Here is a 15,346-nt window from a genome sequence, read left to right on the forward strand (position 1 = left end):
GCACTGGCGCAAGCTTTGTGATTGGTCGGTTTGGTAGTGGTGAAGAGTGTGGGCGGTGCTAAGGGCCACGAGCCTGATGCAGTGAGTGTTTACAAGTTGAGTCCCGTGAAGGAGCTCAAAGATAAAATTGTTCACTTCAGGGGTGCTCAAACGTTTTCTTATAAAGGGCAAAAACCAAACTTGACAGAGGCTAGTGGGCCAAAGGTAAATATAGGTGCCATAGCTAATTTTCAAATTTATTTAATAATGTTTACAAATAACTAGAAAGCATTGCTTTATATTAAATAATACGGTGTGTTTACATTGTATAATGAACTCAATACAGTAAAAACAAAGCAATCTAATTTATAACAGAATTACGCTAGTTTTTGCCTAGTTATCGAACAGATTCAATTGAAACATTTAATTTCAGTTTGCTTTTTTGTAGCTCAGCAATCCCTCTCCATTATTCTCACTTTCCTCTCAGATGAGCTGGAGGGCCAAATCAAAGGTTACAATTGGCTTACTTTGACCCGCGGGCCCTACTTTGGGCATCTCTCTGCGATTAAAGTTCGCCGGTTCCCACCTCTAAATGTTATTGCAAAAGTATAAATGCACGACTTCATGCAGAGCAGGCGATGTGGGTCACGTCGATCACTCGACGCAGAGGTATAAATCAGCCTTTACAAATCCCTCTATAATAAACATTGTGCATTAATCAAGTGTGCTTCAGATAGGTGAGTGGGCTTGACAAACCACCTTCTCTCTATAAAAAAAAACACACTCCCTCTCCTTACTCTAGCACTTCATTCTCTCAGCACTAGCAGTTCCTTTGTATAATTAGCATTTGTTGTGTGTATTGCCTCTTCTTGTTGAGTCACTGAATGCCTCCTCCATGCTACAGTAAGTCACTTTGGACAAAGGCATCTGTTAAATGACTATAGGTTAATGAATGCATTGCAATTATCTCATGAATTGATTCTGGGCTTAGTTTTTAACAACAGATGTCGCTATATGATTTAGATTCAGCATTCACATTTATCACCAAGTGTGCACAAACACACAAACAGTTTGTGGTTTTAAGAAGCACAGAATACATACATGCATACATACACACACACACACACACACGCATGCATACATACATACATACACACACACATACATACATACATGCATACACACACACACATGCATGCATGCATACATACATACATACATACATGCATACATACATACATACATACATGCATACATACATATATACATGCATACATACATATATACATGCATACATACATACATACATACATGCATGCATATCTACACAAGAGCACAGAAAGACATTTAAATAAAATAAACAAAAATGACAAAGGGATTACTTTCTTTAAAACTGTTTCTGATATTCTGGGGTCAAGTTAGCTGTTTCCCCTTTAATTGCAATCTTTGGTGTTCGCTCTCAGTGTCGACCTTTAAACCGGAGACACTCTGACACTGTGACTTTTGCATCTCTTCCAGCTAGGTGCAGAATACTGTTGTCTTGGACCACAACCTCCCTCTATTCCATTGTGGCTCAAAGACTTTTCATTTTAAAACTTGAGAAAATTAAATACAATATCAGAGGTTGGAGAGACCAGTTTTTTGAAAAATGGCACCTATTTATCGTTTAGGTTATATGCCGTGCTAGTGTGTTTCCGATACTGATAAACTTCCTGTTATTGTGAGTTTTTTCCCATTTTATACGGTTCCTTTTGCAGCATCGATGTTGTAATGTCATTAAAATACAATCAGTTAAACAGACTTTAGCATTCATTTAGTTGCTCAAGCGTAAAACAAGACAAAAGCCGTTTACTCGCACGCGCCCGTCAGAATCGGCAGGCTAGCATGGAAGCTCCATTGAATATACTGTGGTAAAATAAATGCTCATATTATAAGGACATGGTGGGGGAAATGTAATTTAACGCAGTGCTTCTTGTACAATCTGACACACACCGGAAGCGCTTAACCCAGGTTACTGGCAAATTAAAAGTCCTATTAGCATGCTTCAGCATATACTGTATTCTTTAATCACTTTAAAACTTAGATGTGGACTGAGTGAAAGTATATATGCATGTATATGGTTTGTTATTTTTTTCTGTATTTGTATATATTTTATTTATAATTATTATTCACTATTTTTTATTTTCATTTAATTTTTTTAGATGTTGATTGTTTTATTTGGGGATTGTTTTGTGGGTTGTTGTAAAATGTAAAATGCTATTTGCAGGAATAAAAATTCCATGACAAAAACAAAATGCTGAAGTATTTATGTCCAATATCTGCATTGTTGACTTTTCTAACTGTACAACTAAGAAATAAAAAATAAAAATATTTATATAACAGTATTTACAGTTAACTGGCTTTGTTGGTTACAAATATAGACAATAAATGTCCTGTATACATCCATACATTCATTTTTGTTAAATTTGGAAGACATCAGTGTATATGGCCACATGGTGGCTCAATAGTTAGCACTGTGGCCTCACAGCAAGAAGGTCACTGGTTCAAGTCCTGGCTGGGTCAGTTGGGATTTCTGTGTGCAGTTTGCTTGTTCGCCCCATGTTGGTGTGGGTTTCCTCCGGGTGCTCCGGTTTCCTCCACAGTCCAAACACATCCGCTATAGGGGAATTAACTAAATTGGCCGTAGTATATGGGTGTTTCCCAGTACTGGGTTGCAGCTGGAAGGGTATCCGCTGTGTAAAACATATGCTGGAATAGGTGGTGGTTAAATCCACTGTGGCGACCCCTGATAAATAAGACACTAAGCTAAAGAAAAATGAATGAACACACTTGAGCTTGTAATGAATGTTTTCAGTTGCATGTACAGTTTCACCCAGCAGGCGTCACATCAGTAAAGCATTTGTTAAACAAATCGCTTAAATGACTGACTGTTTTATAACACTTAGTCTCTCAATAGTCTCACCTTTGACTTCAAACATAAACTAAATATTTATCCTCATTAAAACATACAAACAGACAGATAAAATAGCCAACAAAACATAGGATTTAGGATAAAGCAAACACTAATGACCACATTGATGACTGCAAACAAACAGTGATATGATTTATTCAGTACTTATAGTTTATCTTAAACCATCCAAACTCCTGCAACATGATAGTTTAACATTATAATAGTGTAGTTTAGTTATTTACACTAATATACTGAACACACCGTCATGCACATCTGTGAGTGAGGTTTTCCTGTTGAGTAAAAGAGATTACACCAGTTTCACTCCATCAGTGTTTGCATGTGGAGTGTTTTACATGAGCGCCACACGCTTCAGTGCTCTGCATGTGTTTATAACTCTGACAAACAGAAAACCTGATCAACAACTGAACCTACAAGAACAACAATGACCTTCAGCAGCATATTGATCTGGACACTGGCAGCATTATGTGGAGGTGTGTGTCCCTCAACATTATGTGTGTTATTGACTTGTGTTTCTGTGTTGTGATCTTATATATGATTATAACAATCATTTCTAATGTTTCTCCTCTGGCAGAATGTATTGGTCAGGTGACAGTGACTCAAACTCCCTCAGTGCTGCTCTCTGAACCTGGACGATCACTCACTGTCAACTGCAGATTCAGCAGTGATCCAGTGTGTTGTTGCAGTAGTAAACAGTGTGTTAGCTGGTACTTACAGAAACCAGGAGAAGCTCCAAAACTCCTGATCTATGGAACAAGCAGCCGTCAATCAGGAACTGCATCTAGATTCAGTGGCAGTGGATCTAATGTTGATTTCACTCTGAGCATCAGTGGAGTCCAGACTGAAGATGCTGGACATTATTACTGTCAGAGTTACCACAGTGGTGGTGTGTTGACACAGTGATAAAGAGTGGTACAAAAACCTCCATCAGTCAGTCAGAGTCACAGAGACTGAACTGATCCTGGAGCAGCTCACAGGAGGATGTGAAACTACAGTCACTCAAGCATCAGAAATAAAATCATCCAGATGAATCTGTCGCTCTTCATCATCATAGAGAGCAAAAGTCAAAGCATTAGTGGACACAAATAAACCAGAAGTCCATCATTGTTCACCAGAGTCTCTATCAGAATCTTTATTTAAGAGTAAAAACCCCACTGAAGATGACAGACTGTGTTTCTCCATGTTTATTATTGAGCATCAGTGAATCTGTTCAGTATTGAAAGTGAATCTGTTCCAGTTCAGAGCGTTAAACCAATCAAACAGTGTTCAGAGTTTCTGCAGCTCAGAATAGAGCAGATCAAACCACAAGAGCTTCATTTGACATTAATGCTCAGTGCAGCTGTGTTCACTATTACAGTTCAACTCTACCCACATGGAAAGAACCCATATGAGGACATAAGCACATATATGAAACCTATATACAGTATATATGTGCATTTATGATAATATATACACTGCACACTGTATTTGTGTATATATTCCACATATAGGCAAAACTGAGGTGCATTTGTGCATAAACAGGCCATATAGGTGTCCTGTATTGCCTCTTTATGTCCACATATAAGCTCTATACAGTATGTACATACAAGAAAAGTCTCCTATATAGCTCTTATCTCACTTTGGCAGCTGTCATACATGATGTCTAGCTCATATTTTCTATTGTTAAGGCAATAACTAGGAACTAAAAAATTACAAAACGTGTGTGTATGTGCGAACACTTAAAATTGGTAATACATGCAATGGTGTTATGGAGTTTAACTATGGCAATTAAGTGAGAGCCCACACAGAAAGAAGCTATATATGTTTTATAATAGGTTTTGATGTAGGTTTTTATTACGTCACTTATATTAAAAACCTATATCAACACCTATATTAAAACATATATGTCTATATAGCTTCTTTCTGTTTGGGTATTAGCTGAGTGCAAAGATATTACACTTCAGACGCGGCTTATTAGCAAAGCCTGTGTGTGTGTGTGTGTGTGTGTGTGTGTGTGTGTGTGTTTGCATATTGAGTGCTGTGAGTGTTTATAGTGCTGTGAGTTGAACACTTCATCACTGACACACACAACAATCTTCATCATGACCTTCATCATCATCTTCATCTGGACTCTCACAGTGTTTGCTCAAGGTTTGTCCAGCTCTGTTTCATATTCACTCCTTTCTTCAAGTGGATTGTCGATATATTTAGAGCTGATTTTCTTCTTCTTCTTGTGTTTCAGAGTGTGGAGGACAGATCAGCGTCACTCAGAGTCCCTCAATGACAGCAGAACCAGACAAACCCGTCACAATCACCTGCAGAACCAGCACAAATGTGCGCAGATGGGATGATGGAGATGAAGGTTTAGCCTGGTATTTACAGAAACCTGGAGAAGCTCCTAAACTCCTGATCTATTATGTGAAAAAGCTTCAGTCAGGAACTGCATCTAGATTCAGTGGCAGTGGATCTAACAGGGATTTCACTCTGAGCATCAGTGGAGTCCAGACTGAAGATGCTGGACATTATTACTGTCAGAGTTTCCACAGTGGTCCAGTGTTGACACAGTGATAAAGAGTGGTACAAAAACCTCCGTCAGCCACAGAGACTGAACTGATCCCTTTAACTGAACACTCTACTGACACACAGAGGACACACACACACACTACATGGTGTTTTATAAACATTGAGAGGATCATGTGCAGATGATGGCTGGTCTCGCATCAACAATCACACGACCAACCAATCAGACGAATACTACTGCCAATAAATAGGTTACTCCCCCTACCCCAGCCATCTTAGATTTCAAGAATCTCCTCATCCACTCCAGTTTCCCCCTTTATTTTTCTCTAAAAATAGAGGAAGGTGCTTTCAGGATCTACCTGAGCTCAGACTCTTCTCAGTAAACACTCCTGGGCTGGGACAGCATGCCAAATACACCTTTACATTATAAATCATCAGCTAAGAGTGAACTCTTGTAACACAGATCAACACTGAGACACACACAGAAACTGCCCACAGAACTTCACTGTTGTTCCAGAGATCTGCTGTAGCTTTATTCACCAAACAACTGAATTGAACTGGATTTCCATCATAAACCTAAAATAAAACTTCATTTGTTCAATAAATTGCAACACCTCCTCTCCTCGATTTGGTATCACTCTGAGGGGGTTCTACAGAATTTGGCTATACTGATTAACACTCTCTTGAAACAAAATGATATCAATTGTAAACTCTTATTTTACACGCATGCATGGATTTATTACCAAATAAACAAACAAAAAAAACATCACAACAAAAATAAACGAGATATACTAAAGTCAGAAACTAAATAGTCTTTCTAAAAAAACAAAAAAAGGTCAGTGACCACTTATCACTTAGAGCAGTGTTTCCCAACCCTGTTCCTGGAGGCACACCAACAGTTCATGTTTTGGATGTCTCCCTCATCTGACCCATTAACTTCAGGTTTTGGAGTCTCTTCTAATGCAGAATTTCCCAACCCTGTTCCTGAATGCACGCCAACGGTCCACATTTTTATCCTCTCCCTAATCAAACACACCTGAAACAAATCATCAGAACATTAGAAGAGACTCCAAAACCTGAAGTTAATGGGTCAGATGAGGGAGACATCCAAAACATGAACTGTTGGTGTGCCTCCAGGAACAGGGTTGGGAAACACTGACTTAGAGCACTTGAGAGCGATGCAATAAATCACGTATGATGTCCTGTGACTCCTTAGAAGAAAGGTGGTTGTTTGTAGAAAAACAGACAATTTGCCTTGTTTAAGTGAGTTTTGTGTTGCTCCCCAAGAAATTGGATAAACTTGGTGTATCCCAGTGAGAACAGCAAACCAGAGGCACAAGGATAGCAACATATAAACAGTCCTTTCTAAAACAAGCAAACAAAAATGACATAACTGTTTACACATAACATATCAAATAAAAGACACATGTACTCATTTGTAAGGGTACTCACTTTATAAGGGTGCAAATCAACCTAGTGCCCCCGGAGGTCGGAAGCAGTATTGCATGTCAACATGCCAGACAATACACAATGAAATAAAAAAATAAATAAATAATAATAGTAACATTTAACATGTTACAAAGCAAATAGGCAGATTCTGTCAGGTCTTTATGACAAATACGTTAAACTGTCCTCAATCTAACTGTCCTAAATTCAACACTGACTTCTGTAAACACAACAGGAGAGCCAAACAAAAGACAATATTCACACCATCATAAAATGAAAATCTTTACAAAGAATTATATAAAGACATCTGTTAACTTCAGTATGAGCTAGTCATGTTGTTCATCAACTAAATAAGCTAAAACAGTGTTTCTGCGTCTCTATCAGTGTATGAGTGATCTGCATGTTTCTGTTCCTCCTGAATCTGCAGCTGTTTTCATGCTCCACTGACTGAAGATTATTGATCAAACATGAAGCAGAAACTAAACACACACAGAAACACACACTGTTACTGTCCTGAAATAAAGAGGACACACAAGACTCAAAGACAGACACTTACAGCTTTATTTATTGAATAATTACAATCAAATGATGACAGAATGAGAAACTCCACACATTTAGTCTGCTGTGAAAGACAGAAAGCAGAGCAGAGCACACAGAGAGACTGAAACACAGCCAGTGTGTGTGCTGAAGTGCAGTGAATGTGAGTAAAGCGCACACACACACAGAGAGACACACAGATGTGGTGTGTGTGCTGCAGATCTACTCTGAACACTGCTGTCTCATCACAGTGTCTCCTGCAGTGCGCGCAGACTGGCCGCTCCGTCACCTCCGTCACACTCAGATGAACACAAACTCCAGCAGAGAAAGAGAGAAAACAGCAGATAAACACTGATCTGAGATCAGCATCAGCTCTGATCAACAGCACTCATCATTATTGAGCTGAAGGGATTTCACTACAGTAGATTCATCTTCTCTAAAGGACTCTCAGAGCAGAACACTAGAAAACATCTAAATCTAGAACAGCATCAACAAGACTCTTCACATGTTCATTTGGGCTTCATAAATGCTTCATTTTGATCCGTTTAATGACCTTTGACCTGTTATTAAAGTCCCAGAATTGAGTCTATTAGTGATTCAGTTGACTGATAATTGAATGTGAATCATCAGAGATACACACAGACAGAAAATGAAATGATGTTGAACCTCTTCTAGAGATGAAGAAACACAAACATCATTGTCTGAACACTGAAAGCCATTTAAAGGCCTCAAAAGCAGGAGCCTTTTCCTCTGGATGTGTGTGTTTGGAGGATTTTCTCCACAGAGAGTCACTTTGCATCGGCTCATGCTTCAGCGCTCCGAGTGTTTATAGCGTTCAGACTCAAACACTTTATAACACACTGCTGTTTACCGCGGTACAAACCCAGCAAACACAATGAATCTCTTCAGCGGCTTCATCTGGATTCTCACAGCTTTTATTCCAGGTAACAGAAGTGAAATCTGCTCATTCTGGAGGCTTTAATGTTGCTTTGATTTGCTGAAACTCATGAATGTTGTTGATCTGCAGCGTCCAGAGGAATCACTGTGACTCAGCCTGAACTTCTGACTGTTCCTGAAGGACAAAACGCCAGAATACAGTGTAAAACTGATGTTGAAATAGAGGGCTTTGGTTTAGCTTGGTATCAGCAGAAACATGGAGAAGCTCCTAAACTCATCATTTATCTGGTGAATAACCTTTATAATCAGAGTTTCAGTCGATTCAGTGGGGATGGAGAATTGGAAGGAACAGATTTCACTCTGAGCATCAGTGGAGTCCAGACTGAAGATGCTGGACATTATTACTGTCAGAGTGTTCATGAAATCAACAGTGGTGATGTGTTGACACAGTGATAAAGAGTGGTACAAAAACCTCCGTCAGTCAGTCAGAGTCACAGAGATTGAACTGATCCTGGAGCAGCTCAAACACTGAACACTCTACTGACACACAGAGGACAAACACACACACACACACACACACTACACACAGATCAACACACTGAGTTATGACTAGGGCCAGACAGAATCTGTCTTCTAGCTGTTTCTGCACAGAATTTTGTTAAAGATTCTTGGGTTTTTGCAGAATAATTTGGTAGTATCATAAGTAAAAGCTTATAAAATTATTCCTATCAAACTAGGAAATGATTTATCATTAGAAGACCTTTACTTATGCCTGACATTAAGACCTGGATGACCAATAACTCTCTGCAGCTAAATGAAAATAAAACTGAAGTGCCATTATTAGGTCCTGCTGCTACAAACTATTTAATTAAAACTCAGCTAGGATTCCTCAACGACAGTCTGCACACTGAGAATCTTGGGAGTTATTTTTGATCCACTTTTGCAGTTTGATAAGCATGTAAACACAGTTGTGAAGAGCAGCCTTTTATAACTTAGATTAGTGGCAAAAGTTAAACCATTTCTTTCTAAAAAAAGATCTAGAAATTGTAACCCATGCTTTAATCTCCTTTCGGTTAGACTACTGTAACTCTTTGTACATTGGTCTACCTCAGTCAACACTCTCTCGGTTATAGCTCAAGTCAAGTCAAAGTTTATTTATAAAGCGCTTTAAGAACAACAAGTGCTTACCAAAGTGCTGTACACACATACACCATTTAAAACAAAGGACAAATTCAACAGACACATGACTCTCATATGGTATTAAAAGCCAAAGAGTAAAAATGGGTTTTAAGACTTGATTTAAAAACAGAAAGGGTTGCGGCCTGCCTAACGTAAGGAGGCAAATTATTCCAAAGTTTGGGGGCCACCACTGCAAAGGCACGGTCCCCCCTGGTTTTTAACCTTGCACGTGGAACAGCCAAAAGTGGCTGATCAGTACATCTAAGTGCCCTTGATGGAGTGTACAATTGGATTAATGAGGACAAGTATCTTGGTGCTAGTCTATTTAGGCATTTAAACACCAAAACTAAAATCTTAAAATGTATCCTAAACTGTACAGGAAGCCAATGCTAGCTGGTTCAGAATGCAGCTGCCAGATTAATAACAGGAACTAAGTAAAGAGATCATATTTCTCCCCTGTCCTCGCCTTATTGCACTGGCTTCCTATAAAACTCAGAGTTGATTTTAAAATCCTTCTTTACACTTATAAAGCATTACACAATTCTGCCCTGGTCTATATCAGTGAACTTATTAGGCCATACAGCTTGTAGACCGTTAAGATCCCATGATCAGTTTCTTTTGTCTGTCGCTCGGTCTCTCTGCAAATCAAAAGGTGATCGAGCTTTCTGTGTTGCGGCCCCAAGGCTCTGGAACGGTCTCCCTCTGAACATCAGCATTTCTTCATCATTAGATGCCTTTAAATCTAACTTAAAGACTTATTTTTACTCCCTTGCCTTTGAGTGACGCATACATCTTATCTGTATTTTAGTATCATATATATATATATATATATATATATATATATATATATATATATATATATATATATATATATATATTCACCCAAATATTTCCTTTTCTTACATTTTAATGCAAGATTTATTTTATTAAATATTTTATTTTATTGTGAAGCACTTTGGATCAGCTACGTTTGTGTAAAATTGTGCTCTGTAAATAAAGTTTGAAGTAAATCCAATTAGATCCACTTATTTGGTGAACAAAGCAAGTCTCTCATTTAATAAGTCTACTAAAAGACAGAAAATATGACTTCACAAACTACTGTAAATAAATCAGATGAAAAATAAACATTTCTATTGAAACTAACTGAAAACAGCATTTATTATGTTTCCTATGTACTAAATAACCCAAATCTCTCTTTATCATGTTCAGCTCCTCTGTCAGTGTATGAGTGATGTTGAGGAGTGATCTGCATGTTTCTGTTCCTCCTGAATCTGCAGGTGTTTTCATGCTCCACTGACTGAAGATTATTGATCAAACATGAAGCAGAAACTAAACACACACAGAAACACACACTGTTACTGTCCTGAAATAAAGAGGACACACAAGACTCAAAGACAGACACTTACAGCTTTATTTATTGACTGAATTACAATCAAATGATGACAGAATAAGAAACTCCACACATTTAGTCTGCTGTGAAAGACAGAAAGCAGAGCAGAGCACACAGAGAGACTGAAACACAGCCAAGTGTGTGTGTGCTGAAGTGCAGTGAATGTGAGTAAAGCACACACACACACACAGAGAGACACACAGATGTGGTGTGTGTGCTGCAGATCTACTCTGAACACTGCGGTCTCTTCACAGTGTATTCTACAGTGTGCGCAGGCTGGCCGCTCCGTGTGGCCTCACAGCTCACTGAGTCGCTCTCCATCCACTGCTGCTCAGTGAGAGTCAGGCTGCTGCTCCAGCTGTACAGACCGTCCTTCTCCAGGAGCCCAGCACTTCTGCTCTCCTGACCCCCGCTGCTGCTGCTGCCGCCGGACACCTTCCAGACCAGCCTCCAGTCAGACGGGAAGCCCTTGTTGGCCACACACAGCAGTGTAGCCGTCCGCTTGGAGGAGATCTCTGCACTGGAGGGCGTCAGGACGCTCACTTGAGGAGGAGAGACGGCTGAGGAGAGAAGAAGAGCAGACAAACACAGCAGTGACCAGGAGACACACACACACTCATTCACTCACTGGAGAACAAGCATTACTCAATGAACAATGATTCCTCCATGAAGATAATAACAGGTTCAGAATAAAGTTCACTCTGTATATTAATATATATTAAATTAAAATAAATATTATTATGGTTAAAAACCCTGAACAGAACTCAGTAAAGTGTCACGTTCAGTCTAAACAGTCATTTAGAGACTCAATTGTGTGTAAATTCAGCATCTTCTAAACACTCAGCAGTCACTAATTAAAGTTTGACTTCATTTACACGATCATATTCATAATTACTGTTAGAAGAGAACATGTTCAGAGTAAATATGCTGATTAATGAACAAATAAAACTTTAAATAAACCCAAATCCTCCATCCAGAATAACGTTCAGTAACACACGTGTGCATTTAACATCTTTTAAAACGTTCAGCGTCCGCAATATCCAGCTCAACTAAACCAAAAACTCTCAAAGAACATTTGTTGACTGAGTAAAGACAGAGATCATTGAGGATTTGAGGTCTGATTTAACTTGAAAAGCTGAATCTGAATGAATGTCAGAAACACAACTCATGCAGAGTCTGTGATCAGCAAAGCACTGAGAGTTCCACTGAAGAGACCTTCCTGATTCTGGGTCAGTTTCAGGATCATCTTCACTGTAACTCTCTTTGCTGAAAAGCATCTGTCAGATACGATTCTACACACTTATCCACTATCATTTAAGCATAATATCTTGATGATCATGAATAAATATTAGATACAGTTTAAAAACAGTCAAGTTCTTCAAACTAAATAGATAGAAAAACAAAGATTTCTGCTTGTCATTTTTAAATCAACACCAAAATGTAAATGTTAAGAAGTTGTTCAAAGTTCATCTTATATGTTGAAGTGCTGTTAAAATAGCAGCCTTTAATAAGTTATTTACTGTAATTGCTGCCATTTAGAAAAACTTATAAAGCAAGAAAAGATTTAATGTAGTTTGAAAACAAAAGATCCTGCAACAGAGAAAATCCTCTGTACGGTGTCGACTGACAAACACTCACTGTTTACTAACAGCACAGAACATAATATTACAAAATATGATCAACTGGAAAAGTGCTTTCTGTCTATAAATGACCAGAAATTATTCAACAATCCTCTGTTTTATTATTAATAATATGTTTATTTACTTACTGCCAACATCCAGTTTGGTGCCGCTGCCGAAAGTGTACCACAGTGATACAAACTAATAGAGCGGCTGAACAAAAACCTCTGAACGCTTCACTGACTGAGCTGAGGCTCACAACACACACATCTTTACACACACACACGTTCACACAGCACATTAATCTTCTTCATTTAATGCTCATTTCATTTCTCATTATTAAAATGAGCCATCACTGGCTGATCAACAAGGGGAACATGTGTAGAAATGATGTGTATCTGAAGTCCAAACTCTGAAACCACCTGATAAACATCTACACACTCCTGAAATCAAAGGAAACTCTTTGGGACAAGGCTGTAGAGTTAGCATGGGTGGAGGAGACGTGTCCAGACCAATATCCAGCCATAACTGAAATGACCCATCAGTAATTTATTCACGTCCAATATAAAATAATGCGGTCAACTTTCATTAAGGTAAATGCACAGAAAGGGTTCAATCCTGTTCTCCATCTCCCCCAAACACATATGGACATTGTGATTGGCTGTGCCTTTCTCTGCTATCACGTTCATTTGGTGTTCATAAATCCTTCATTTTGATCAGTGTAATGACCTTTGACCTCTAGTTAAATTCACATAATTGAGTCTATTAGTGTAGTGTGGGGGTCGCGGAGTAATTTCAAGGGGTCGCGGAAGGGATTTGAAAATTGTGTCATTTTTTGCGATTATAATATATATTTTTCAATATCACAAGTGAATGCTACAAATATTGTACCGATTAATCTTAAGAGTGTTTAAAACATGTGAATCGAACGTCATCACTGCGCAGCGGCTAGCTCGCTAGTTATTACAGCACGAGCACGCATCTGCACATGAAAACCCACATCCTGCCGAGATAGATAAATTTGTCATTCGTAAATCTAAAAATGTCGAGGGAACTGCGGACAGTTTGCCGGAGTCATCGGAACCATCTACTTTGACTAAGCAGAAGACCAAGACCTCGTCAGACTAAAGTAGGAAATATCGGAAATTTCAGGATGAATTCATAACATATGGATTCACCTGCTCTACTCAACAACGTAGATTTTCCTCAGTGTGTAATCTGTTCAGAAGTGCTTGCTCATGAAAGTATGAAGCCCGGCAAAATACAAAGTCAACAAGCCAAAATTACGTCTAATTCCCTAAAAGCATCTTATAAGGTGTCGTACTTGATTGCGCGGAGCAAAAAACCACACACAATCGGGGAAATCCTGATAAAGCCCGCTGCTGTGGCTATGTGTCGGGCCATGCATTGTGAGAAAATAGCAAATGAGCTTATGACTGTGCTGTTGTCGAACGACAGTCGCTCACCGCGTACATGATATTGCAAATGACATTAGGAGTCAATTGAACTATTGGATAAATGGAAAAAATATGCACTGCAAGTCGACGAATCTACTGATGTGTCAAACTCCGCTCAGTTGCTGGCGTTCATCAAATACACATTTGACAGAAAACTGCATGAGGATATGCTCTTCTGCTCAGCGCTCGAAGGGACTTGTACAGGTAGTGACATTTTCATCAAACTGGACACCAAAATAAAAGAGATGGGACTTTCATGGGATAATTGTGTTGGTTGGTGTATGTACTGATGGTGCTGGTGCAATAGTCGGTAAAAACAAGGGACTTAAGGCAAAGGTTTTAGAAGTGGCTCCTCACGTCAAGTTTACACACTGTATCATACACCGCGAGGCTCTCGCTAGCAAAGCACTTGATTCCGAACTCAGCAGTGTTTTGAAATGTGCAATGAAAGTCATAAATCACATTAAATCTCGTCCAGTAAACAGCAGACTACTAGCCACACTTTTCATTGAGATGGGCTCACAGCACCAAGCATTGCTGTTTCACACCGAAGTCCGGTGGTTATCACAAGGGAAGGCACTCACGCGTTTTTATGAACTTCGAGAAGTGCACTCGTTCTTAAAAGACTCAAAATTGGAATTCGCCCACTGCCTGAAAGATCCAGCTTGGTTGTCAAAACTTGCTTATTTGGCATGTATTTTCGAAAAGCTGAACATGCTTAATCTGTCATTACAAGGGCCAAACACAAACATCCTGACAATGACTGACAAAGTCAATGCATTTATGAAAATACTGGAAAAATGGGCTGAGCAAGTTGAACAAGGAAATGTGAAGATGTTTCCTGAGCTTGAAGAGCATCTGGAGGAGAATGGACTGGGTCTCGGAAGCCTGAAAAACACATCACTGGTCATTTCCGCAGCCTTTTGGAACAATTCAAGAAGTATTTTCCAAAAGAGACGCAACCAGAACTCTATGACCGGATACAGGAACCATTTTCTGAATCTAGGACTCTTCGACCCACAAATCTGGAAGATGCTTTGCTTGTGCTGTCCAGTGATCAAACATGAAAAACTTTATTTTCCAATTCTACACTGCCTGAATTCTTGATCGCAGTAGCAGACGAATACACAGAGTAGTCCTGTGCGGCAATGGATCTACTGCTTCCGTTTGGGTCTACATATTTGTGTGAGCAGACTTTTTCTGCTGTTACATATAAAAAAAAACAAATACCGATCATGTCTTGATGTCGAAGATGATCTGAAAGTAGCTGTATCCACCATCAAGCCACGAATGGAGCTTTTGTGTTGCCAAAAACAAGTACACCCATCCTATTGAAAGGGAAGCTGAAATTATTTGTATATTTAGGCTAGTATTT

The 15,346-nt window shown here is 39.0% G+C and overlaps 4 gene segments (V, D, J or C); 3 read left to right on the forward strand and 1 right to left on the reverse strand.

The window, feature by feature from the left end:
• Positions 1 to 3,353: 3,353 nt before the first annotated feature.
• LOC130218387 (immunoglobulin kappa variable 4-1-like) lies at positions 3,354 to 4,033 on the forward strand. The segment is given in 2 exon segments: positions 3,354 to 3,420; positions 3,522 to 4,033. Coding segments are annotated over 2 exon segments (378 nt in total).
• Positions 4,034 to 5,019: 986 nt separating this feature from the next.
• LOC130218911 (immunoglobulin kappa variable 1-12-like) lies at positions 5,020 to 5,494 on the forward strand. The segment is given in 2 exon segments: positions 5,020 to 5,077; positions 5,169 to 5,494. Coding segments are annotated over 2 exon segments (375 nt in total).
• A 2,781-nt stretch (positions 5,495 to 8,275) lies between these two features.
• On the forward strand, positions 8,276 to 8,779 carry LOC130218912 (Ig kappa chain V-III region PC 7940-like). The segment is given in 2 exon segments: positions 8,276 to 8,373; positions 8,457 to 8,779. Coding segments are annotated over 2 exon segments (372 nt in total).
• Positions 8,780 to 10,916: 2,137 nt separating this feature from the next.
• Positions 10,917 to 13,989, reverse strand: LOC130218913 (Ig kappa-b4 chain C region-like). The segment is given in 3 exon segments: positions 10,917 to 11,455; positions 12,664 to 12,715; positions 13,981 to 13,989. Coding segments are annotated over 3 exon segments (396 nt in total).
• Positions 13,990 to 15,346: the final 1,357 nt, after the last annotated feature.

This window comes from Danio aesculapii, chromosome 24 (assembly GCF_903798145.1).
Source record: "Danio aesculapii chromosome 24, fDanAes4.1, whole genome shotgun sequence".
Taxonomy (NCBI): domain Eukaryota; kingdom Metazoa; phylum Chordata; class Actinopteri; order Cypriniformes; family Danionidae; genus Danio; species Danio aesculapii.